The sequence below is a fragment of the Bos taurus genome, chromosome 28, assembly GCF_002263795.3.
Source record: "Bos taurus isolate L1 Dominette 01449 registration number 42190680 breed Hereford chromosome 28, ARS-UCD2.0, whole genome shotgun sequence".
Lineage (NCBI taxonomy): Eukaryota > Metazoa > Chordata > Mammalia > Artiodactyla > Bovidae > Bos > Bos taurus.
In genome coordinates, this window is record NC_037355.1 from 5,858,467 (window position 1) to 5,884,536 (window position 26,070).

Sequence of the window (26,070 nt, forward strand, 5' to 3'; positions counted from 1 at the left end):
TTTGGGGGCAGCAGGAAGCCCCAGGCACGCCTTAATCAGAGGCAGGTTGGTTGGGATGGCTTGCTGTCGTGAGCATGTCTGTTCTTACACTGGCAAACAGGTGGCCAGTAGCTGTTTGTTTTCCTCGCAGTCAGGCATTCATTTCTGAAGAAACTATTGGCACAGTGACCTCCCACACACCCTGTCTCCCTGTATCGCCCACCGGTGCAGGGCAGCATCGGCTGTGTCAGCCCAGCCGTGCACCGTTCACCTCCACGGAGAAGAAAAAGATGAGGAACACCTCATCTCAGCTCCTAGGAGGGAGACAGGGTAGCTGTGTGTATGTAAATGCATGCAGATAAACTCAGTTGAGAGGTAAACATGAAGTGCATTAGAAACACAGGAGTTTGAGTGAGATTTAGAACCTCTCTTGGATGATTACAGTGGACCCCTTCCTGGTCTTTCTGTCAATAAAAGGAGTAGAAAAATATACGTACTTGATAGCAAGCAGGAAATTAAAGGAGGACTGCTTATAGAAAAGTTTGAAAACAAGTGCCCTGAGGCTTCCCTCCAGGCTCATATGTCTGTTCCCAAAGAAGTCTCCCCTGTCTTCCTGGCCCCACACAGCAAGCAGCCTTTCAGGCACAACATGTGCTCCTCCCAGACTTAGACTCTCAGCCGTTGGACAGCATCTCACCCTCTGCACACCATACAAGGCTCCAGGATTTGCCCCCAGCCCTATCTGTCACTGGTCACCACGGGTACCGCCCCCCCCCTGCAGCCACACTGGAAGAGCTTTGGTATTAGTGTTTAGTATTGGAGCAAAATCTAGCTTAACTCAGCCATGCATTCTGAGAATGTGTTGATATCCGTATTTAAGGAGTCTGAGGACTTATAGTGAAACATACTTGGTAAATCAGCTTTATATACCATTTTCAAAATAATCATTTATACAAAGATATAGAAATATATTTGTTACTCGGCAGTCATCAAAGTGTTTATTGTATGTTCCATTGTGTCCCTACTGTGGAAAAACTATTCAAAGTCCTACCAGCTTTCTCTGGGAGGGCTTTCTAGAGAGGACATGTGTATTGGTTAGCTTTTGCTGTGTAACAAATTACCCCAAGATCTAGCAGTATGAAACAACAAACGTTTATTATCTCATACAGTTTCCTTGAGTTAGGAATCCAGAATTGGCTTTGCTGGGTGGTTCAGGCTCAGGGTCTCTTAAGGGGTCAGAGTGCCCTTAGGCTTCCAAGTTCACAGTGATGGTTGTGGGGAGGTCTCAGATCCTCCCTGGCTGTTGACATGTGGCCTCAGTTCCTTAATCAGCTGGAGCTTACCATCAGCTGCCTGTGTGCCCTCACAGTGTGGCAGGCATCTTCCCTGAGAACCGGTGAGCCAGGATGGATGGGTGGATGGGTGGATGGATGGATAGATGGATGGAGGTTGGGACCAGGACAGAAGCCGTGATCTTTTTTCCTAATCTCAGAAATAGCATATTATCCCTTCTGGCATTCTTTGCCATATAGTGCAGGGCAGCATTGTACTGTGGGGGCGGGGTCTGTAGAGGGTGCCAATCCTAGAGGCTGGGAATCTTGGGGGCTCTTGGAGGCTGGCTGCCACACCTGGTCCTAGAGAGGTCTTCAGGCTTGTGATGTAGTGGGAGTGCATTGATGTAAAGTCATTAGAAGGGGAATCTGAGATTCAAGGGCACAACCTACTCACTTTTTTCCCTCTTAAACCAGGACTCCTTCTCTTAATTTTCACTTCTTTCCAGTGACCCTCTTAGCTCAGGTTATGAAGTACACAGGCATCTGCCTGCAACGGTTATATCCTCCCAACAAACAGGACTCATACAACCCAAAATCCAAAAAACAGAGGCCAGTGTTATTAACAACGGCTCCTAGTCTTGCTGTCTCATTTCTTTCAGGCCTGAGGCATATGGATCCTGCTTGTTTCCTGGGTGGATATAAATATAAAACCTGGTTGTTATTGGGACCGTTCTAGAAGAGGGAAAATTGCCAGGAAAATGGGGAGCTCAGGGAACTGAGTCTTCTGGGCCTTGGGGTCCCCAAGGGAGCACTCCTGATTTCCTCTGCCAGTGGTTTGTTCTGGGTAGCTGGAGAGACCGCCTCCTGCCTCCTGAGGTGGGGCTGCCTCCCCTGCTTTGACTGGCAGTGAGTGATGGGAGAGAGGGACTCCAGGCCCTTTGGTGTGACAGCAAGGGGGGAGAGGGTTCCTGGGCCCTTCGCCTGGTGTGACTCTGTGTCCCAATCAGTGTCTCTGTCACCCCCAGGCAGGGGCCAGTGGTCGCCCAGGACAGAGCATTTGTGTCATCGATGAGGTGGGGAAGATGGAGCTCTTCAGTCAGCCATTCATCCAGGCCGTCCGCCAGGTGCTGTCCACACCGGGGACTGTGGTCCTCGGCACCATCCCCGTACCCAAAGGAAAACCACTGGCCCTCGTGGAAGAGATCAGAACCCGAAAGGACGTGAAGGTGTTCAGCGTGAGTACCCCGTGGGCGTGGAGCAGGTGCCCTGAAACAGCATGTGGCTCTGACGCACGCCTGTGGTTTCAAGTCACCGCAGCTTTTCCTCTTAGGCTAGAATATAGGCGCGTCTCACTTCCTGTGAGTTTATGGTGCTGACATTACACCTCTGCTTGCTGACAAAGCAGTCTTGCCTCTGGGGACTGCGGGAGGGTCCAGCTCCTCCTGCTGTGCTCCCCCTGCCCCGACCAAGCCCCGGGCCTTGCCAGCTTCAGCCCCGCCCAGCTGCAGTGCTCTGGGCTGAGTGCATCTCTTCCTGGGTGATGAGGTTACTGAGGCAGGCAGTGCTGTTTTATTTTAAAGGTCCCTTTGCAACTGACCCCCTTCTGCTTGTGAGGGGAAGGACTTTTGGCTACAGGTCGAGGCACAGATGCCAGATGCTGTGGAGCAGCACCGTCTTAAGAACTTCCCACCACCAAGGTGAAAATGTGCTCCCTGCACCAGGCAGGGCCGTAGCCATTAGCCACGTGTGATTGTTCACGTTTGAATTAAATGACACTCAATTAAGTTAGAAAAATCTTTTCCTCAGTCACACTGGCCACTTGTCAAGTACCCAGCAGGTAAGACGCTCTGCCTGGAAGTGCGACGCCGGCTCTGGGCAGGCCCAGGAACCTGTCTTCACGAGCTCCGGGAGCACTCAGGCCCCTGCAGTGGGAGGAGCCGTGGGGTGGAGCTGGTGAAGGGCAGTTAGGTCAGGGGCAGTGGGTCAGCTGGTTCTCAGCGCTGATGGTGCTGCTGGGTTTTGCCCACATACGCGCTTTTCTCCCGTCATCCCTCTGCGTCCTTCTTCTCGGATGCTGTCCTCCTGTGGCACCTTAGTGTCTGCATCAGTGACAGCCACGTCACTGTGCTCACACCCTCCCCCACCAAGTGAACCAGTGGGGCTGGCGGCCCCTCCTCTGTGCCAGCTGCAGAGTAACCAGGAGTACCTCACATCGCTGGTTAGCTGTCACCGGGGTCAGCTGCCCTCGGTGGGACATCCACATGTTATCTCCATAGTGTCCAGGGTACTTCTGGGCAGTTGGTAGCCATTAAGTTTAGAGCAGCCAGGGCTGGAGTAATGTGTCTGTAAGTTGCTTAATTCATTCATTCTCCCACTTACTTGGTAAGTGAGAGATTGAGCATCTCTGCATGAATTGAGCATCTCCTGTGTGCTCGGCCTCGTTCTAGGTCTTGGAGATGAACGAGACACAAGTCTTTATCCTCATGGAGCTGAAATTCTAATGGAGGGGCTGGGTAACAGAAATGTGAGCAGACAGTTACGCAGTTTCAGTTATGGCAAATGCAAAGAACGTGAACCCAGGCATTGTGGTCTTTGGGGGCAGGCGGTACTGATCAGGGGAGGCCTGGGAGCCACACAGGGTCACTTCCTCAAAGGGCGTGACCGTGTCTTCAGAGTTTTGTGTTACCTTCTCTATTTCTTACATTGCGTAGCCTCCATATTAGAGTTTTAGGTTGTGATCATAGAGTTTCTGTGGAAACAGAGTCAGTGAATAATAAAAGATCATGAAAGACAATTAGTCTTCAGGTCAGATAGCTTCCAAGCTGAGGGCCTGCAGAGCTGCTGATGCTAAGCTCCAGGGATTGGGTGTCTCTGCAAACAAATAGCCCTCCAGTGGACTTGGGGGTTGACTGTTAAATCAGAAACAAATGCTGTATCTTAACACAATACCACAACTTTTCCTCTCTAAGCTAGGAAATTATTCTCTAGGCAAGGTAATCATTGATCTTAATGATGTATAAATAAAATGATTAGCTTTTGGTTAATTATGCAAGAGACCCCGTTCTTCTTGTCTTTCCTGCATTCCTTTGGGTCTCCTGTGAACCTTCTGCGCATATTTTATAAATGAAGAAGCTCACTCACATGCAGATATAGGAGTTGGATTAGATATTTCTTTGGTCCTTTCTCTTTCTAATAAGCAGCAAGTTACCTGAATTTATTTTTGAGAGCATCCTTTGCATCAAGTACTTAGTCCATGGTACAGGCACATGTGAGGAGTGTACCCTTCCCTCCAGAAAAACAGACCATGGGACAGTCAAAATCTGGAGATGAGAAGAGAGATCAGTGTGAACAGGAGGAGTGGAGAGAGGTTTCCAGAAGAAAGGGGTTCTTGGGTGGATTTTTGAAGAGGAAACAGAGGACAGGAAGGGAGAATATTCCAAATAAGGAAATCATTTATGTATAGCATGGAGGGCAGCTTCCCTGTGCTGACAGATGGTGTGGAGATGGGGCTGCAGTCATGATGTTGGGGAAGCATTCACAGCGACTCAGAGCTGTTCACAGTGTCTGGACTGTTCGTCATAGGGTTTAGGTGAACAGAGCCTTACTTACCAGAAAGACAGCTGAGGACATTTCCAGGTTGAGAGAAAGTGTTCCTCCTCCTAAGTTCAGCTGACAGCCTTAGACATTGTATATAAAACAGACCTAAGAAGACCTGAATGGCGGATGGAAGAAGGCACACAGACTAGAGACCTCAGGACCCCAGGAACAGCGTGGGAGACACAAATGGAAGTCACTTGTCATGCCAAGGACCAGAAAGATCAGCCTGAGTGAGAAAGATAAATAGCCAACATGCCAACAGAAGGATGACATAGATGTTGGGATTATAGGGTAGAGATTTTTCAAACAACCATCATAAACGTGTCAGCGATCAAATACAAACCCACTCGAAACAAATAGAAGATAGAAAGCCTCAAGTGAAGACATCAAAGTTTCAGCAAAGATAGGGAAGCTCTAAGGAGGACTCAAATGAAAACTTCAGGATGTAAGATGCAATGACAGAATGAGAAGGTCCCTGGGTGGACCCAGCTAGCTGAGGGGAGTTGACAGAGGACAGAATCAGCAAATGCGAGCGGTGGAATGGTAGAGATTGCCCAAGAAAGAGCAGACTAAAAAAGTTAAAAGCCAGAGCCAGAGGGAGCTGTGGGACTTGGGGGTGTAGAAACTTCCATCCTTACACAAGTTTAGGCATTGAAGGTTCCCTTCCTGAAAATTCTGTTTCCTCTCAGACGTTTGGAAATGTTTTCCTTGTTTATTCTAGAGCTTACTGCTAAGTGTGTAGCTACTGAAACATGTTTTAAATATATACCTGTTGGGAGTATAGCTCAGTGGTAGAGCATTTGATTGCAGATCAAGAGGTCTCCAGTTCAAATCCGGGTGCCCCCTCTAAGGTCTAAATTTGGGCTTCCCTTGTGGCTCAGCTGGTAAAGAATCTGCCTGTAATGCAGAAGACCTGGGTTTGATCCCTGGGATGGGAAGATCCCCTGGAGAAGGGAAAGGCTACCCACTCCAGTATTCTGGCCTGGAGAATTCCATGGACTGTACAGTCCATGGTGTCGCAAAGGTTTGGACACAACTCAGCAACTTTCACTTCACTTCATGAGGTTATTTGAGACCAAATATCAGAAAACATTCAATGGTGATGTCAGTGCCGTGGGGACAAGAGGTGAAGAACTTCACAGGTCCATATTACGACTCTGCTTACTCAGATTACGGCTCTTTACTGCTTCCATCCTTCTCTGATCAACAACATTAAGAAATACTTATATCCCTGCTGGTCACTTCTAACAAAAAGTATGAGTTTGGTCATATTGGTGGCATTTCCAAAGCATATTGCTTTTGATTTCCTGTGAAATGTCTCCTTGTTGGAGATGCTGGAGAATGCTGCCTTCTGAGGGTACAGGGGAGATGCCTGGAGTCTGAGGATTGGGGGTTGAGAGGCCTGGGCTGGCAGCCCCCAGTCCTGGGACATGTAAAGGCAGTGCTGAGGCCCATCAGTGTGTGGGGGTGTGAGAGCAGCCTCATCATCGGGGGAGCTGGCATGCCTTATCCAAGGTTAGTGGGGGCACAACCAGGATTCAGACCTCAGTCTTTCAACCCCAAAGCCTAAACATCAGCGTAGCCCTGCTGTGTGTTAACTTCGAGGGTAGGGATGGTTCAGGTGACTTTAAAAATCTAAGATTCCTAGAGATTATTTGCTTTTTCTTTTTTTTTTTATTTTATTTAACTTTACAATATTGTATTGGTTTTGCCATATATCAAAATGAATCTGCCACAGGTATACATGTGTTCCCCATCCTGAACCCTTCTCCCTCCTCCCTCCCCATACCCTCCCTCTGGGTCGTCCCAGTGCACCAGCCCCAAGCATCCAGTATCGTGCATCGAACCTGGACTGGCGACTCGTTTCATATATGATATTATACATATTTCAATGCCATTCTCCAAATTCATCCCACCCTCTCCCTCTCCCACAGAGTCCACAAGACTGTTCTATACATCAGTGTCTCTTTTGCTGTCTCGTATACAGGGTTATTGTTACCATCTTTCTAAATTCCATATATATGCGTTAGTATACTGTATTGGTGTTTTTCTTTCTGGCTTACTTCACTGTGTATAATAGGCTCCAGTTTCATCCACCTCATTAGAACTGATTCAAATGTATTCTTTTTAATGGCTGAGTAATACTCCATTGTGTATATGTACCACAGCTTTCTTAAAATTCATATGGAAATTCAAAGGACCCAGTTAAAACCACTGTGAAAAGGAAGAATGATGTTGGAAGACTCATACTTCCTGATTTCAAAACTTAAGCAAAGCCACAGTAATGAAGGCAGTGAGGTGCTGACACCAGGACAGACACGCAGATCACCGAGGTCAAATCGAAAGTCCAGAGATGAGCCTTTACGCCTGCAGTCAACTGATTTCCAACAAGAGTGCAGGACAAGTTAACAAAGAATAATTTTTCAGCAAATGGTGCTGAAAAATTGGACACCCACATCCAAAAGAATGAAGTTGAACTCTTACCTCACATCAGACACAAAAATTAACCCAAACTCATAGATCTGCATGTACGAATGAGACTGTATAACTCCTAGAAGTGCGTGTAGGAGTAAACCTCTGTAAACCTGGGGAAGGCAGAGTCTTATTTGAGACAACATCAAAAACACAAGTGACAAGGAAAAAAGACTTCATCAAAATTTAAAAATTTTGTGCTTCAAGGGACACTGTCAAAAAAGTAAAATGGCCACCAACAGGATGGGAAAAATATGTAAAAATCATATATGTGATAAGGAACTTCATGTATCCCAGGATACATAAAGAACTCTTATTACAGTTCAGTAATTAAAAAACAAGTAAATAAACCAATTAAAAAAGGAGCAAAGAAACAAAAGGCATTTCTCCAAAGATAGAAAAATGGCCGAAAAGCACATGGACATATGTGTGACGTTGTTGGCTCTTAGGGGAGTGCAAAGCAGAAGCACGGTGGATAGTGCTTCACATTACTGGGATGGCTGTAAGGAAGTTAAAGAAATGGAAAATAAAAAGTGTTGGTAAGGATGAGGGGAGATTGGTGCCCTCATACCCTGCTGCTGAGACTGGAAAAATGCAGCAATTCCTCAAAAAGCTAGATATGGCATTACCCTATAACCCGCAATCCCACTTCTAGGCATGTGCCCCAAAGAATTGGAAACACGCTCACACAGAATCTTGTACACCCCACGTTCATAGCAGCACTGTACATGTTAGCCAGAAAGTGAGACAAGCCCAGATGTCCCTCAGGTGATGAGCAGACAAGGATGTGGCTGGTGTACTCAAATGATGTACATACCGTCTTCTCCCATAAGCAGAGGGCATGGCGTGGTGACACGTACTCAGCCTGGAGGAATTAACAGCACGTGATGCCGAGTGAAGGCGCCCTGTCACACTGGATTCCGGACCGTTTGATTCCGTCTACACGAGATGTCCAGAATAGGCAAATCTGTTGACACAGACCTTGGATCAGTGGTTGCTGGGGCCTGGAGGAAGGTGCGAGTGTGGTGATCAGGAGTGGGAGAGGGAGGCTGATGGAAATACTCTAACACACAGTGCTGATTATAACACATCTGTGATCGTACTAAAAGCCACCAAGTTCCGTCTTTAAGAGGTTGAATTTTATGGAATATGAATTCTATCTCAGTAAAGCTATGTTGTATGATGTCTACATATTTTTTGTTCTTGTTTGGTGTTCAGTTGGTAAGTTGTGAACGACTTTTGTGACCCCATGGCCTATCGTGGGGTCCCAGAGTTGGATGCAACTGAGCACACAAACACAAGAGCCATGCTGTACATGCTGTGTACTCACACAGAAACCCGTAGGCAGAGCTATGCTGCACATGCTGTGTACTCACACAGAAACCCGTAGGCAGCGCGGCTGAGCAGAGGACCGCCCCTCCCCCCTCCTCCTCTAGGGAGACGTGGTGTTGCCCTGGGATGTGGAATGCAGTCCCTTCTCTGCTGTGGGCACTGGGTTCCCAAAAGCCCCGTTTGCAAAATAATTCTTGGTTTAGAACCTTTAAACTTCAAGGAAAAACAGAGGGTTTGAATCCATGAATCATCCTATTTTTAGGTTCAATAAAATGAAGACCAAATATGAAACAGACTAGTAATACTTTTGATATGTATTAACTTATAATAATGAGCATTGTCTAATTAATTTTCTTTTTTATTCTCCTGCTTATTTAAAATCTGTCAGGGTGCTTCCCACACGGTTTCTAGGAAGTGTATGTGGTTTTGTTCTGCTCTCTTGCACAAATATGCGTAAAGAGATGTGTTTTGCCCACGTGTTCTTCTGTCCAGATGTTCACGCCTTCCCGATGCTACGGCCCCGAGTCATTGACAGTGAGCTCTGAGGCCTTTCCCTGGCCCACGAGTCTCAGAGCACTTTGGATGCTTCCTCGGTCAGAGTCTTCAGGCTGTATTTAACCGCTCAGCTCTATTTCAGAGACCTGCCTCAGCTTAGAATATAGTAAACATTTTCTGTCAGACCCAGGATGAATGCAGTCCAGCCCTGGAATTCAGGGTCTGACCTTCACGGGACCTGAGGCTGAGCTGCTGGGAGGCTGCAGCCCTGGGAGGGCATGGTGGGAGGCGAGGGGTGAGGACGCTGGGGTCCTTCCTGAGTCATCCTCACCTCCTTTCTCCTCCCAGGCCCCAGTGCCTTCCTCTAGTTAAACTCCGGAAAGACTGGGATTCTCCTGAAAGGGAGGGGCACCTGCGCTGACAGATGATACTGGGCTTATTCCCTGTTCTTGCATTTATGAACTTGTCTTCAGTGGACAAGGAGCACAATAACTGAACACTGTGAACGGTTTCACATAGACTGCATAATTTTCAGAAATCATCTTAGGAAAATCAAAGGGGGTGGCAAAATATTCATATACTCTTTGCATCCTGTTCATTGGTTTTAAATGAGAAGTCATTCCCAAAGTGTGTCTTTTCCAGTTTTGATTGTGATTCTTTTTCTCCCTAACCAAGGCGTGGGGAGGTTCTCTGCATGTTATGGGGCTGGTGGGGGAGCCCTGTCCCTGCTGCAGCCCCAGCAGCTCCTGAGGAGGGTGGCTGGGCTCCGGCAGGATATCTGGGTGACACTGGCACTGGCAGGGTGGCTTGGCAGTGCCCTAGGGCTTGTATCGTCTCTGAACCTCACATCTGTTAAGGCTCACTCTACGGGCCCTGACTGTGCACCTAACAGCCTGCGCCCAGGACCAGGATCTTGGCTGGTGGGGTTTCCATCTCATCGCCCTTCACTTCCCTCATACACTCCATTCTTTCCAAGGGATAAGCGCTTTAAGGACGAGATGTGAAGCCACAGTTGGATGATTCAGAGGAAGAAATCCTACAAGCAGCGTGCTGGCTCTGTTTCCTTACGGGTCTCATTGCACGCACTTCCCCTTACACTGAACGACATCAGCACGGCCCTGAGTGGAACTGCTGGTGTCCAGCGCCCGAGATCCACCCACGGCAGCTCTCTGGGAGCTGGAAGAGGAGGCGCGGCCTCCCTGGGGCTGTCTGAGGATCAGGGCGGGACCTGGCCCCTGGTCCGTCCATCTGCTCACAGTGTTGCCTTCCTCTCTTCTCCCCGCCCACCCCCATATCTCCTCCTGTTCTTCCCCCTTCACTCCCTCTCACTCCTCCTCTCCCAGCTCAGCATCTCGTCCTTTTTCTCACATCTATAAAGGAGGTGATGAAGTATGCACAATGAAGGGAGTGGCCCCCATGCCCCTCACGTCCACATGGCCCCTCGGGGCCCCCGTGAACTCTAAGGGGCCCTAAGGCAGAACCTTGTGTGCCTCCTTGTGAGGTCAGGGCGGAAGGAGGGCACTGCGGCCTTGTGTGTCCTCCCATCCTTTCTCCATGCCGCTGCCTCCCCTCCCCTCCTTCTCCCACAACAGGGGCTTCCTTGGATGCTAACCGCAGGAGTGGACTTGGGCTAACTGAAACATAAATAGGATCAGGAAGCCTCACAAGGCTGTGCCCCTCTCGAGTTGAAGGCAAAGTGGGTGGTCCGCCTCCGTGGAGCCAAGGCTACCTGGGGACCAATGGGCGGCATCCTTGGACACCACCCTTTAGGGGCCAGGGCTAAGTCTTTCTGAGACTCGGTTTCTCAGGAAGTCCTCCAGGGCCCAGCTTGTACCCCGGAGCTGAGGGTTGCTCCCATAGGAGAATCACCTCCCTCCTGTAAGAAGGATGCAGGATGCAGGGGGCCAGGCGCTGAAGTCCGCTGTGCATTTCCTCCTGACATGTATTCACCTCCCGAACCAGGGCCCCTGCCACCCCCGGGGGCTGAGGTCCTGCAGTGGGATCAGGCCCATCTCCTCTCAGGGACCCCACCTTCCGGACCCACTCAGGTTTCCCAGATGCTTGCACTTCCTGTCAGCACGATTCTCTCTGCTTGGCTCTCCTCTTTGCTGCTGCCCTTCTCCCAGGTCCACAGGTCAAAAGCAGCTTGGGCATAACCACCTGTGAAGGTCTTTCCTTCTTTCCTGATAACTGCTTCCCTCCCCCCCACCACCCAGTATCCCGTGCCTCCCCAGACGCTCAGGGTCTCAGGGACCTTCTGCCAACCTTGCCCTCACTGTTGTTATGTGTGCCCCCGATCTGGTCTTCAGGCTCTGTGAGGTCAAGGTCCTGGCTGAATCCTGCCATTCCTGACACCTTTCCCCCTGACAGTGCCTGTTGAATGTTGTGTGGGTGGCACAGGAAGGCTTTGGTGATGAGGAGAGACCACCCTGTCCCGTGCTGGGGAAACAGCCCCCCACTGGGCTCCCTGAGGGGTGTTTGGATGCTTGGATTGTACTCAATGGGCCTGTGGTAGTGAAAGAAAGAAAAATATAACACAGATCATCAAGCAGAGCTTGAATCCACTCTTGTTCCTTTTGTCTGTAACTGTGATAATTGCCGAGCTAACACATCGGGCGCAGGGGGATCTGCGTTCTAGTCTGCCCTGCATCCCCCTCTGCCTCTGAGATCTCAGCAAAAGCCCTGCTCTCCACCACACCCCACCCCCAGCGCCTTCCTCGTCCTTCAGGTGCAGAGTTGACTGGTGTCAGAGGCTTCCTGCAACTCACAGATCTCCTAAGTCAGGGAGAGAGGAGTGGATTACTGCCCTTCAGAGAATCCTGGGGTCCTGGGTATGAGGCTGCTCTGAGAGGGCTCACCTGGTGGGTGGGTGCCCACCTGGAGCTGTGGTTCTTCTGGCTTCACTCAGGCCTCCTCCTGTCCAGGTCAGGCTTCACTCGAGCCGTATCCCAGCCTGCTTCTCCAGCAGCCCTCCCAGGGCTCAATTCAACAGCACTTCTGGTTAAAATCCATCTGTCATCAAAACCCACTCTCATTGTGTGAGCCGTCACTTCGCAGAAGCTGGTGGTGGGATTTGAGCCCACCTGCCCCACTTTCAGAGCGCTCTGGGAGGCCTGGGGTTCCTCGCTGGGTCAGCCTTGCCTGGGCTATACTCTATAAAGCATGTGTCGTCTTCTGGGCTGTCCTGTTAGAGTATAACCCGGCAGAGTAGGGAACTGAAGGGAAGGAAAGGGACTCTGAAATCTGCTTTCCTGCTTTTTCCTACGCAGGTAACCAAGGAGAACAGAAACCACCTTTTGCCAGAGATTGTGACGCACATGCAGAGCAGCCGGAAGTGAAGACGACGTGTCACCACTTCTCTGCACGTGCAAACGTTTCTTTGAGAGGAGCCCCAGTGCTCTGCCCGACCAGGTTTTATGCCTTTAGTTTATGAAACCTTGGAGGCTTTTCCAAAGAAAGCCTGACAGCTGTTTTCCATAAAATGTTTTAAAAGATCAAATTAGCCTTAGTGCTGGATTGACTCTACAAGATTAACAATCCACTGTGGTGTATTTATGCTGAGAGATTTCTGTTTATTTCCTCTTGCAGTCGTGCGTATGATTTGGGTAAATTATGAAAGAAGAAATGGTTTTCGGAATATTAGATGGAATTTGCCCCCATTGAAGTTTATAAATGTGTTCAGGGGAGGGGGGTGGGGAGGAGTTCACTGCCTGATCATTTTGGCATGTTAGGAAAATTAAACCCCTCCCTGGGAGCAGCTGCAGCCTCCTGCAACTTGGAGTGATAACAGTTATTTGATTTTAAGAAAATCAGTATTTCAAGAAAAGCCATTTTCAGTCCTTCCCTGCCTGCATCTTTTACTGTTTATATGTTTGGTTATTGCTTAATAAAATAAAGAGAAATGTGATGACTGCAGACGTGCGGGTCCTGATGTGGGAGGAATGAGCAGCCTTTAGAAATGTTGGTAGCACTTGGTACTCAGCAGGGGTTCAGATCAGAGTCCCATTTGGGCCCCATTCATTTAGACGTGTTCACAAACTTTTCTGGGCCCCGTTTCCCTTCCAGAAAAGGGGTGAGTGAGTGCCATCAGAGGAGGGCTGCCCCAGCCTGAAGGAAGCCACCCTCACCTGGGTGGAGACCCAGCCCGCTGGGGAGTGGCCAGGGCCGGAGCCAGGGCTGTTGGGAAGAAGCCTGCAGAGAAATGAGGTTCGGCCCTGGCAGGGCCCCATGGGCCAGACCACTGAAACCCCAGGGCTCACAGAGGATAAGAGTTGCTCTCCCAAGGGTGATGGTACTCGAGCGATAGACATGTCAGTGTTTTTGAATTGCCAGTATATTTTTTTAGCCTTCGCCACAGTGCCAGCTGGTGCTATTGTTGGGAGTGTGCACGAATGTGACCACTGATCCATTTGGGCATGTGTAGAGCAAGGAGCTTGGCAAGGTGGGCCCTGGGACAGCAGACAGTACAGAAAACACTGGCATCTAAACCAAGATGACAGCTTACAGCCTGTGACCGGCTCTTAGGATGGTCTCTCTGCCCCATGTGGCTTTCTGGAACCTGGTCTGCACTGGCCCAGGCTCTGCAGAGTCACACCTGGAAAGGGTCTCCCAGATTATCAATGGACCTCAGCCTGAGAAAGGGTGCCTGGGCCTGAGAAAGGGTGCCTGGGCCTGGGTGAGGGCGCGGGCATCCCCCTCTCCCTGCCTGGATGACATGTCCTGGGAGGCTCTGCTGTGACATCCGACAGGTGGGGTGTGACATGAGCTGCACTCAGTGGGACCAGAAGGCACAGCTTGGCGTGGTCTGCGAGCTCCGTGCACTGGGGTGGCTGCTGCTCTGAAGCAGGTAGAGGCTTCTCAGGTGTAGGGGCCCTATTCCTGTGATAAATCTACTCCCCTTCAGCTTCCACAGCCCTGGGTGAGCCCCGCCCCCGCAGCCCTCAGCACCAGCAAAGAGGGAGGCAGGCTGAGTAGGTCTGGGCCCCGTGCCCCCAGCACCCTGGCCTGGGGAGCAGGCTGCCCTCTTGGGGCTCCTGCCCCAGCAGGAAGCAGCCTCCACCGGCGCCCCTAGCAGGGGCTCTGTGGCTGTGAGGAGAAGGGGACATTTTCCAAAGGAAACCAGTACAACGTTATAAATCACCCATGTGCCAGTAAAATTATTCTTAAAAGCATCAAAGTTTAAAAAAAAAGAAACAAGGGGGGAAAAAAGGAAAGGAGCCAAAGCCAGATGTGCCTGAGGAGGGTGAGGTCGGGGTCTCCTCGCAGCATGGCCCTGGGCAGTCGCTGGTGTGGGGAGCTCCTTCACTCTCGCTCGTGACGGTCCTGGCAGGAAAGGATTTGAGCCCAAGTCTGAGTGTCTCTTCCCATGACCCCCCACGTGCCCCCTTCCCCGGAAATTCATGTTGAACTCTAATCCCCCATGTGATGATATTAGGAGGTGGGGCCTTTGGAGGTGATTAGGTCATGAGGGTAGGGCCATCATGAAGGGGATTTGTGCCCTTGAAAAAGAGGCCCCAAAGCCCTCCCTCACCCCTGCTGCCATTTGAGGAAGCGGGTCTCACCAGACACTGAATCTGCTGATAATGTGATCTTGGACTTCCCAGCCTCCCAACTGTGGGTAATATTTGTTGTTTAAGGCTCCAGCCCGTGGTATCAGATAAAATGAATTCACAAATAACTGCAACTCAGGGCCAAGCATGCACAGCCTGTAGAAACAACATTCTGCTGAGGCTAAAGAGGGGAGAGAGGGCGGGACACCTGAGGCGCACACACTCGCCGAGCACTGCATCTGTGTTAGCCACTGAGGGGAGGGGCTCCCAGGGAGGAGGGGGCCACTTGAGATCAGGAATCCTCTTACACCTGAGTTTGAAATGCCTGCTATTCAGATAAATCCAGATGGCCTAGCATAGCTGGGTGTGAGTCCAGACTTCACGGAGGAATTCACTCTGAAAAGCACCCAGTGGACATACGCAGAGCTCGCATGAAGAGCTCAGGCTGGAAGACATGGTCAGCAGGACGAGGCAGAGCTGATGTGGAGGCCGGGTGTGCCCAATTGTTCTTTCCTCCTCCCTGTAGCAGCCACTTCACACACAGTATTTTTAAAAATGGGAGTTTTTTTGTTTGTTTTTGGTCATGCCTGTGGGATATTTGTTCCCCAACCAGGGATCATACCCAGGACAGGGGTAGTGAGTGCTGAGTCTAACCACTGGGTAACCAGGGAATTCCCCCAAATAGTTATCTTTTTATCTCTGAATAAGAAACGTTAGGGAGATGGTCCTGTAATTCACAAAATATGATCTCTGTCGTGGCTGACATGAAGAGGGCCCCGTAATGCTGTAAGTTCATTAAGTTACAGGGGCAAGGGGCAATGCCCCCGGGAAGCCTGGGAATGTGGGATGGACCTTGCCCCTCTTTCTCTTCCATCTGTGTCTGTGTTCATGGAATGCTGTGTCTGGGAAGATCAGGTGGAGGCGGGGTCGGGGGAAGGCCTGATGGCAGGGGCTTGTGACTTGGGACAAAACAGTAGGAAAGTGGAGGAGGCTTGAGGAGAGTTCAGGGAACAGGCCTTGTGATGCCTGTTTCATGGACCAAGAGAAGTCCGCACATCAAATAATCTTAGAAACAGCCTGCCAGGCAGATGGTTTTAACACACGGTGCAGAATGTAGACTCAATAATGCCAGAATAGCCACGTGATTCATATAAAACCCAGCACTACAGTCTATATTATCTTTCAAAGAGAAGCAATTGTGTTCAGCATCCAAATGTAGAAAATAACTCTTTAGCTCAAGTCCAGCAGAACGTTTGAATAACCCCAGTAGGAAATGTCACCTTTGGAAAATCTCCTCTAAATGGGGGCTAATAATACAATATTTTGCAAGGAGTACACTCTGATAAACAGTTGATCAGCTGAAGATCAGATTAACGAGCTCGTGAGTTGTAAATATAAAAGTTGTTTACAACACTTAAAAAAAAAACGCGTGACTGAGTTGTTGACAGCCCAGAAGAGTCCTGGAGGGGGGCCAGCCGTGATCTCGCCCGGGGTCCACGTGCGCACACGCTCTGCGTGCACACTCAGGCAGCCTTCCCGCTATAGACAGTGCGGGGCGTGGCGCCCTGTCTGAGGACTCTGGCCCTGACGTGGGTAGACCACACCGTTCCTCCTCCCGCTGCACCCCCAAAGCTGCCAGAGAACAGGATAATAAGCAGTAGACCCAGCAGTTGAAGAAGCAGCTCGTAGATCTCTCGTGGAACAAGATGCAGGCACAGCAGGGATGCATCTGTCTTTTCATCTGCATCAGCCTGTCCTTATAGACTGGTTTCCTAGCTCTTTGAGCAGCTCTCACTTTCTCTGAAAGCCATGCCTCTGTTTCTTACTTCTAGAGGCCCAAGGAGCACCCAGGCTGAATGCTGCTGAGCGTGGGTCATTTTCTTACCTAATTCAAGTGACCACCCTAATGTAGGGAAGCTGCCCTTTAGTCCCGAGGGCTTGGTTGCCAAGTTGCCCAAGAGAATTTCAGGAACTGCCAGCCAAGTTTGGTTGAGCCAACTTAAAGAACTGTACTGAGGTTATTTCAGCTGTTCTTTAGACAGACATCTGCAAATCCATCAGAAATAAGAAAAATGCACCTCTAGGGATCACTGATTTGAGAACGCACTCTGTCTCTGATGATAGACTCTATCTATTGTTGCTGCTGCTGCTGCTGCTACTAAGTCACTTCAGTCGTGTCTGACTCTGTGTGACCCCATAGTCGGCAGCCCACCAGGCTTCCCCGTCCCTGGGATTCTCAAGGCAAGAACATTGGAGTGGGTTGCCATTTCCTTCTCCAATGCATGAAAGTGAAAAGTGAAAGTGAAGTCGCTCAGTCGTGTCCGACTCCTAGCGACCCCATGGACTGCAGCCTACCAGACTCCTCCATCCATGGGATTCTCCAGGCAAGAGTACTGGAGTGGGGTGCCATCACCTTCTCTGCTACCTATTGTTATTAATTGCTAATTTTTATTTTACAAAAAAAAAAAAAAAGAGTATTACCATCTACTTCCAAGAGATAAGGCATTCTCTACAATACTATCCCCTCTGCCTACACTTCCAATCCCAAATACCTTTAAGAAATTTGTGTGACTGCTTTCAAATTGGGTATCTCTAACTATTGTCTTTCCAAAAGGGATGCCTCACCAGGTCAGTGATGGGTATTTTCCATGGACCCTGTTCTGAGACCCTTCTTCCCCCCTCACAGCAGCAAGAAGCCACGTTTCTGCTCTACCTGTTGGGATTCTTAAGATGAGAAAAACTGTCTCAGAATTTGCCTACAACATTGTAAATCAACTATACTTCAGTTAAAAAAGGAATTTAAGAAAGAATCTGAAGAATAATTTTATATATATATATATATATAACTGAATCACTTTGCTGTACACCTGAAACTAACACAACATTGTAAATTATACTTTGTAAAAAATTAAAAAAATAATTTGCCTAAATGTCATTCTTACAGTGAAGGGTCAATTTTTTTTTTTTTTTCAAAGAAATGACAACAGTTCAGTAGAACTCAAACAACCAGACACAGCAATAACTGTAAACATTTTAATTTCAAAAACAAAGTATGTGCAAATGTCCTGTGACACAGTAAGGATTGCTTGGCTTGGAAACAAGTGTGCATTCCTGGGAAGCACGCAGGCACGCCGGGAGAGATGGGGCCTGGCTTCCTGCAGGAGGTCGCTGTGATCGCAGTTAGCATCATTCCTAGGTGGCTCTCTGTGGCCTGCCTTGACTAAACTTCTGCACGCACGTTGCTGGGGACAGTTGGCTCCTTTCACAGGATGTTTTGGACGTGACTGCATGCACTGTCACGATTTTTGCAGTAAAGCTGTCACTGGTTTATATTTAACATCTGCATAAATATTATCAAGAAGTGAGATGTTTACACATAGATTGAACACCAGTGCATTGGACCAGCTCATGGTGTGATATACACTGCTGTCTGCTGCTTTTTCACGGTAACAGTGAGTGTAAAATGCCAGTTGTTTAGCATGCAGCTGTCTTATCATCAGGGCAGGAAGGAGTTATGTGCTCTGCTTGAGTTGTCTTAAGATGTTACATGGCTTTTGTTTGAATTGTCCAGTTCTGGGAAGGGTGCCTCCCGCATCCCACCACTCGGGCCACAAGAGCCAAAGGAGAGGGAGACCTGGTGTCAAGGTTTGTTTTCATCACGTGAGAGATTTTTCAAGAACCTGAGATCGAGTTGCTCTGTTTTCTCCACAGCACTCATTTCTCCATAGGACAGATCTCCGGGCTCAAATGCTGTGCTCTGTTTGGTTTGGGAAGCGCAAGGGGGAAGCCAGGGTGGTTTGGTCCTTCCCCGACACCATGGCTCCTCTGGCCCAAGCTCGGCTACTGCTCGTCGGAAGCACTCTGCTGGGAGGCCGTGTCATCCAGGCCCATGTCCTCCTGGCTCGCTCTTCTGCACATCACCCCTAGGTTCTTGGCCACATGGTGATCTTGAAGCAGCCCCTGCTCAGTGACCTCTGTGTGTTCGCAAGGCTCAGAGAAGTGCTTTCAAAGAGAAAAGAGAAGCGAGTGTTATGGCTCAGCAAAGCTGATCACCTCCCCTGTGACTGTCTCACAGCTGCAGGTGCCAGCTGGTAGTGTGGCAGGGACATGGGGTCAGAGTCTAAAGGAAAGTACAGTTACAGAGGACCAAAGGCGTCTGGGCTTGAGGAAGGGCCATGCAGTCCCAGCCACGAGTCTAACACAGTGAGAGGGGTGCCTCCACACAGGGACCTATTCTCGGGTAATCTGCAAAGAGACGACCTTGGGTAAAAAGTCCTTTGTGAGCCTGGATTTTCTGAGTTTGGGTCAATGTCACTTCATATACACTCAGCCCTGCACCAGTGCTAAATCCTGCAGGTTTAATCCCAAATGGTAATACCGAGGCTTTTTTTATTCTGCCTGAATGTGGTCCCAAGGACTCAGCCATCCTTGTGGGGGAGAGGGAGAGAGAATTTTTCAGAATCTCAGAACTGCACCCACAGATTGTCATAAACACATCTTAGGGGTGGCAGAAAGGTATGCATTGTTATTGAGGAATTGAGAAAAAGGGAAGGAGGTTTGTTCACATTTAGTTGTCTAACTAAACTTGGTTAAACTCCTGAAGTAACCTGGGGCTCCAGGGTGCTCATAACCCACTCCCCCCTGCGCCCCCCCTCACTGAAGGCTGCAATGCCCAGGCTGTTCTTGGGGCAGGTCATGCTGGTCCTTGTTTCAAGGTGGCTGAAGTGCCACTGTATGGCTTCTCCTTGGAGGGGGGGTGGGGTGGTGGCAGGGAGAGCCAGGCCCCCATCATCCACCTCCAAACACCTACACCCGGAACCGCAAGGCCGGCAGACTGTGACTCAGCTCCACTGCAGACAGGGCAGTGTGCCGAATGTTCAACCGAACTGCAAGTCTCCAAGCTGCTGCTGGCTTTTGCCTTAATGTCTCCTATTCTTTCCCCGCTACAGAAGAGAAAGGCTGGGTATTTATGTACATACTTACTTGTGATGCTCAGGGATTCATCCAATGCCAGCTAGCTAGGGATTCTAGATAAGTAACAGTTTATTTGGGTGAAGTCCTCAAAACTCTCTAACATTTAATTGCATAAAGCAGAAGGCCATCTCAGCAGCTTCACAATGAAATCTAGAGGCTAGGAATCGATGAGGATCTGCCTGCCAGGCTGGTGTGCGTCCTTTCCTCTCCCTCCAGCCAGAGGAATGTGAAAAGAGAAGGAAATACAACCGGTCCTTTTACCTGGGCCCATGGAGAGCCTGCCCCCACACCCGGGTTCAGGGCGGAGGGGACGCTGCCTTCGGGCGCCCTGCAATACCGCCTGCCCGGACACCACTACTACAGCACCAGTGTGATGTATCCTGCCGGCCTCAGAGCGCAGACATTCCAGCTCCTATCTCACCACTGGTCTGTTACTCTGGAAGCGCTACGGGGGAGGTGACGGGAGCCTGCAGGAAGGGGCCCGGGGTCCTCCGGCCAGGAGCCCTCCCCGCCCCTTAGCCCCTCACCCGTGTGGACTGGCTGGCGGCCCTGGCAGAGGGACCCAAGGCAATGTTGACGCTGCTGGAAGACTGAGTGTCACTGGTGTTGCCCCCCTCGGCAGCAGACAGCCCGGAAATGACCAGGGCGCTGGAGAAGCTCCTCTTGCCAAACAGGAAGCTGAGAGTGGAGCTGGTGGACGAGCCCAGGCTGGACCTGAGGAGGGCCTCGGCCCGCTCACGCACGCTCAGGGGGCCGGCGGGAGGGGCGGCTGGGGGCTGCGAGTGCAGCGACGCGGCCGAGGGGCACAGGGACAGCCGGCTGCCCGAGCGCCGCGGGGCCAGCTCGTGGACCGACGTGGACGTCTGCAGGAAGGTCGGGCGGCTGCCCGCGACCGGGCCGGATGCGCGCAGGACCGGCGGCGTTTGGCTTAAGGCCCTGTGGGCCTGGACGGACTGACTCCTGCCTTTTCTCCTGCCTTTAAAAGAAAGCAGAGCAAAGCAGATAAACAGCAAGGCCCTACTGTACAGCACAGGGAACTCTTCTCAATACTCTGTAATAACCTATATGGGAAAAGAATCCGAAAAAGCACAAGCACACACACACACACACACACACACACATATATGTGAAAGTGAAGTTGCTCAGTCATGTCTGACTCTTTGCCACCCCATGGACTGTAGCCTACCAGGCTCCTCAATTCATAGAATTTTCCAGGCAAGAGCACAGGCGTGGGTTGCCATTTCCTTCGTCAGGGGATCTTCCCGACCCAGGGATCGAACCGGGGTCTCCCGCATTGCAGGCAGACGCTTTATCATCTGAGCCACCAGCGAAGCCCAATATGTTTGTATATATGTGTGGTATTCCCGGGTGGCACGGTGGTAAAGAATCCGCCTGCCAATGCAAGAGACACAAGAGACGTGGGTTCGATCCCTGGGTCAGAAAGATTCCCTGGAGGAGGAAATGGAAACCTACTCTAGTATCCTTGCCTGGAAAATTCCATGGACAGAGAAGCCTGGTTGGCTACATACAGTCCATAGGATCCAAAAGAGTCAGACATGACTCAGCACACACACACACACACAGAGTATGTATGTACAACTGAATCACTGCTGTACACCTGAAATTAACATGACATTGTAAATCAACTATAAATTAAAAAACCCATAAGACAGGGAATTAAAGAGAAAGAAGGGGAAAGCAGGGGCATTCGAAAGGTCACTCATCTAGTCAACCAGAGCTTTCTAAAATGGGAAATTAAGAAAAAGAAAAGAAAACAGAGCAGACCAGGTTGTCATGGCAGGTGGTCGGTAATGTCACTGTCTTCGAGGTGAGGTGGGAGGCCTGCTCTGTGGAACCCCAGAGAGCCAGGTTGTCCCCCGCCTTCTGGGCCAGGACAGAGGGCTGGGAGCCCAGATCAGGCCTCCACTAAGGCCTGAGGACTGAAGGGTGGGGTGTGGGCACTGCTGTGCGGAGCAGCAGCCAGCGGTATGCACCTGTCCAAGTTGCCCAGGCTTGTCCTGGCTTTCACACAGAAGTCTCCTGTCCCTGGAAGCATGAGGGAAAATACGCAGGTTTAGATTATTTGTATTGCCCTCGAAAAGGAGTTTTTTTTTAAAAAGTTTGGCCTTTATTTTCTAAAAAACTTTCCCTTAAGATCAAGGTCTTTGAGAGGAAGCCCTCCTCAGGCTCACAGCGGCATGCATCACTCAGGTTCCCATGTCTGCTGGGGCTCCCAGTGGACTGGAGGGGCTCCCAGCTCCTTTTGGCTAGCCATCCTCACCCTTGGGGGTCACTTCTGGCCTAGCTCTCACTGAGAATCATTGAAACAAGGCCATTTTGACACAAGGGACTGGACTGCCCAAGGGTTTGGTCCGGGCACATCTCTGGGGGCGATGAGGGGGAGGCTTTAAAGTGCTAGACCCACCTCTGCAGTTGTAGAGACCAGGCAGGTGGAGGAAGGCTTGCGCCTGCTGGAATGCTGAATTCCTTAACTTAATCACCAGGTGGTTTAGTCGTTAAATCTGACTTTTTTGACCCCATGGACTATGCCCCCCAGGCTTCTCTGTCCATGGGATTCTCCAGGCAAGAATACTGGAGTGGGTTTCCTTTCCTTCTCCAGGGAATCTTCCTGATCCAGGAATGGAACCCAGCTCTCCTGCATTGCAGGCTGATTCTTTACCAACTGAGCTACAAGGGAAGCCCAGAGGGTCTAATATTATTTTAATAACAACAAGGTATTACTGTATAATACAGAGAACTATATTCAGTGTCCTATGATAAACCATAATGGAAAAAAACTAGAAAAAAAAAGACTGTACAATGTATAAATGAATCACTTTGCTGTATGTAGAGCAGAAATTAACACAGCACTATTAATCAACTATACTTAAATTTTAAAAAATTTTAAATGAATGAAAATATTATTTTGAAGGGGACAGCTAGTGATGTCACAGTGCTACCAGTTGCCCTACTCACAAGTCTCCTGAAGTGGCTCACATTCAATTAGTACAAATAGAGAGGGCTGTGCGTGGGTACACACAAGGATTGTCACCTCATCCCAAGTTCCCAAATTATTAACAGGGTATCTGGTGAGGCTTAAATATTTATATTTGTCTATGGGACCACATGAGTGACACATTTTAATTTTTAAAAAAATTTTATTAGAGTATAGTTGATTTACATGGGCTTCCCAGATGGCAAGTGGTAAAGAATCCACCTGCCAATACAGGAAAGGCAGGAGGCGTGGGTTCAATCCTGGGGTCAGAAAGATCCCCTGGAGGAGGAAATGGCAACCCATTCCAGTATTCTTGCTGGTAAAATCCCATGACAGAGGAACCTGGTGGGCTAATCCACCCAGGATTTGCACCACCACTTTTCATCAGCCTCTTGATGAAAGTGAAAGAGGGGAGAGAAAAAGCTGGCTTAAAACTCAACATTCAGAAAACTAAGATCATGTGCATTCAGTCCCAGCACACCACGGTGGTGCTAATCCATGGGATCGCAGAGTCAGCCGACTAAGCGACTGAGCACACACATGGTTGTTACAACTTTGTGTTAGCTTCAGGTGTACAGCAAAGTGGTTCAGTTATACACATACACATAGCCACTCTTTTTAAGATTCTTCTCGCATATAGGTTATTATAGAATACCGAGTAGTGTTCCCTATGCTATACAATACAGTCCTTGTCAGTTATCTGTTTTATATATAGTCGCACATACATGTCAATTCCAATCTCCCAATTTATCCTTGCTCCTGCTTTACCCCCTGGTAACCATGTTTGTTTTTTACATCTGTGACTCTATTTCTGTTTGGAGATAAGTTCATTTGTACCCTTTTTTTTAAAGTAGTGTCATAGGATTTTTGTCTTTCTCTGTCTGACTTGCTGCACTCAACGTGGGAAGAGACGTTACTGTGGACATTCCCTGGGTCTCCCCAAGCCCTGCTCCTCCCACTGCCCTGGACTGGCTGAAAGGGGCCTCCTGACTTTGACCTTAGTGCCATTTGCCCACTGTGGTGGTGGGTGACCAGTTTCAGAGAGCACTGGGGTTCCCACCTGGCTCCCTCCTGCCCGTCCAAGAAACTGGGGTGCTCCCCCTGCAGAGCGGCTCACAGTGCGGGACTGGAGTCAGGTTCCCGGGTGAGTGCAGGCAGCTGGGCCCTACCCAGGCTGGGGCCCATCTGATCATCCCTGCTGAGTACTTACTCTTGCAGAGGAAGACAGAGAGAGCAAGGGACCCTGACGAATCAGAATTAAGAAGAGAGATGGTGATTTGTTAGTTTATTCAGTTTGGCAAGGCCAAACATCTGTTTCTGATTTATCCTGTAACGCTGATTGCTGCCCCAAAATACTCCACAGTCATCTGCAAGATGGTGATTTTGATGCTGGAGAGACCACCCATACTTGGTGGGGGACGTAGCTCATTTCAGTAACAAAGGGACAAAGGCCCATCTGTGTGTCAGAGGGGACTGGTCTGTGTTCTATGCAAGACGGGGTAATCCTCTCCCCAAATTACTTCAGGTTTTCTTGAGGGTTTTTTGGTTGCTCTTGATTTTTTAAAAATAATTTTGCAAATGGAACAAGTAAGAAACCAAACTGAATGCATTCATGCTACTTATTATTTTGTAGTTTAACTTATTTTGCCAATTACTTCATTATCAAATTATGAGCGATTCTAGGGCAAACCTCCTAAGAGTCCGAGTTGAAATTCTATATAAATTACCCTCCTTGGTTCATTATTCCAGCATTATTCCTCTGTCTCTGATTGTTATCTCAAAAGTGGTGGTTCAGTTCAGTCGCTCAGTCGTGTCTGACTCTGCGACCCCATGGACTGTAGCACACCAGGCCTCCCTGTCCATCACCAACTCCTGGAACTTGCTCAAACTCATGTCCATTGAGTCAGTGATGCCATCCAACCATCTCATCCTCTGTCGTCCCCTTCTCCCCCCACCTTCAATCTTTCCCAGCATCAGGGTCTTTTCCAATGAGTCAGTTCTTCACATCAGGTGGCCAAAATATTGGAGCTTCAGCTTCAGCATCAGTCCTTGCAATGAATATTCAGGGTTGAATTCCTTTAGGATTGACTGATTTGATCTCCTTGCAGTCCAAGAGACTCTCGAGAATCTCTTCAACACCACAGTTCAAAAACATCAGTTCTTTGGTGCTCAGCTATCTTTATGGTCCAACTCTCAATCCATGCTTGGCTACTGAAAAAACCATAGCTTTGACTATATGGAGCTTTGTCAGTAAAGAAATGTCTCTCTGCTTTTTAATATGCTGTCTAGGTTTGTCATAGCTCTTCTTCCAAGGAGCAAGTGCCTTTTAATTTCATGGCTGCAATCATCATCTGCAGTGATTTTTGGAGCCCAAGAAAATAAAATCTGTCATGGTTTCCATTGTTTCCCCATCTATTTGCATGAAGTGATGGGACTGGATGCCATGATCTTAGTTTTCTGAATGCTGAGTTTTAAGCCAGCTTTTTCTCTCCCCTCTTTCACTTTCATCAAGAGGCTGATGAAAAGTGGTGGTGCAAATCCTTAGAATAGGATAGATGAGATAGTCTTTCTGTCCAACTGATGAGTAAGATTACTTGTTATTGTTGATCAGTTGCCAAGTCATGTCCGACTCTTTGCAATCCCATGGACTGCAGCATGCAAGGCCACCTCCCTGTTCCTCACCATCTCTTGGAGTTTGCCCAAGTTCATGTCCATTGAATTGGTGATTAGTTATGAATTCCTAACTTCTCTGAGCCACCAGGCCACCAGCCTCCACCAGTGGGCTGAGTCCCCTTCCAGTGAGAAGTCTGCATGTTGTCAGCCACCGCTGGGGCTGCACAGTGAGCTCCTGGCCACTGGGCATGAGGGCACGCCATCCAGGCATGAGGTATGGCCACCTGGGACCCCAGTCCTCTGAGAATCCAGCAAGGACCAGGAAGGGGACACTCAGCTGGGAACTGAAGCAGGACATGGGGGAGGAAGACTTGGGACCCCAGTTACAGGCACGGAGCCTTGGGCACTGTGAGTAACACAAGGTCCCTGTTCTTAGAACTTGGTTCACATCCACCCTTGAGAACATCTCAATCACTGCTGCTTAGCCAGGCTTCATGCTCTGCTTGGGCACTCAGATCCTCCCCCACGGCCCCCAGGGACTCCCTTCCACAGGATCCCACAGGATACACTGGGCATCCCTGGTTGCCTGCGCGGCATCATGTGGTGGCCTCCACCCTCTGCCCTGCCTCTGACAGCATCCTTTCTGCAGGCTTGTTGCTTGGCACACTGACTGGCAAATAAGAACTCAAGCTACAAAACTCACCTCACACTGAAACCCAGAGCTTCTTCAACCCCTGACTAGGAACAGACCTATCCCTAGTTTGAGTGGGTACAGGGCTTCTTAGGGCTC

The 26,070-nt window shown here is 49.5% G+C and overlaps 2 protein-coding genes and 1 non-coding gene across 5 annotated transcripts in view; 2 read left to right on the plus strand and 1 right to left on the minus strand.

Annotated features, from left to right (window-relative positions):
• Positions 1 to 13,064, plus strand: part of NTPCR (nucleoside-triphosphatase, cancer-related) — a 38,295-nt gene extending 25,231 nt beyond the window's left edge. For both annotated transcript variants that reach the window (XM_010820424.4, NM_001075816.2), the window contains 2 exon segments: positions 2,279 to 2,488; positions 12,419 to 13,064. In XM_010820424.4, the coding sequence (XP_010818726.1) occupies positions 2,279 to 2,488; positions 12,419 to 12,487 (279 nt within the window). In that variant the 3' untranslated portion in view covers positions 12,488 to 13,064.
• On the plus strand, positions 5,625 to 5,696 carry TRNAC-GCA (transfer RNA cysteine (anticodon GCA)). Its single transcript has one exon. It is a non-coding gene; the product is annotated as a tRNA-Cys (tRNA).
• A 4,653-nt stretch (positions 13,065 to 17,717) lies between the features above and the next one.
• Positions 17,718 to 26,070, minus strand: part of PCNX2 (pecanex 2) — a 310,678-nt gene continuing 302,325 nt past the window's right edge. For both annotated transcript variants that reach the window (XM_002698790.7, XM_005226237.5), the window contains 2 exons: positions 20,200 to 20,648; positions 17,718 to 18,700 (listed from right to left, as the gene is read on the minus strand). In XM_002698790.7, coding sequence (XP_002698836.1) covers positions 18,539 to 18,700; positions 20,200 to 20,648 — 611 coding nt within the window. In that variant the 3' untranslated portion in view covers positions 17,718 to 18,538. The remainder of the gene's footprint in view (positions 18,701 to 20,199; positions 20,649 to 26,070) is intronic.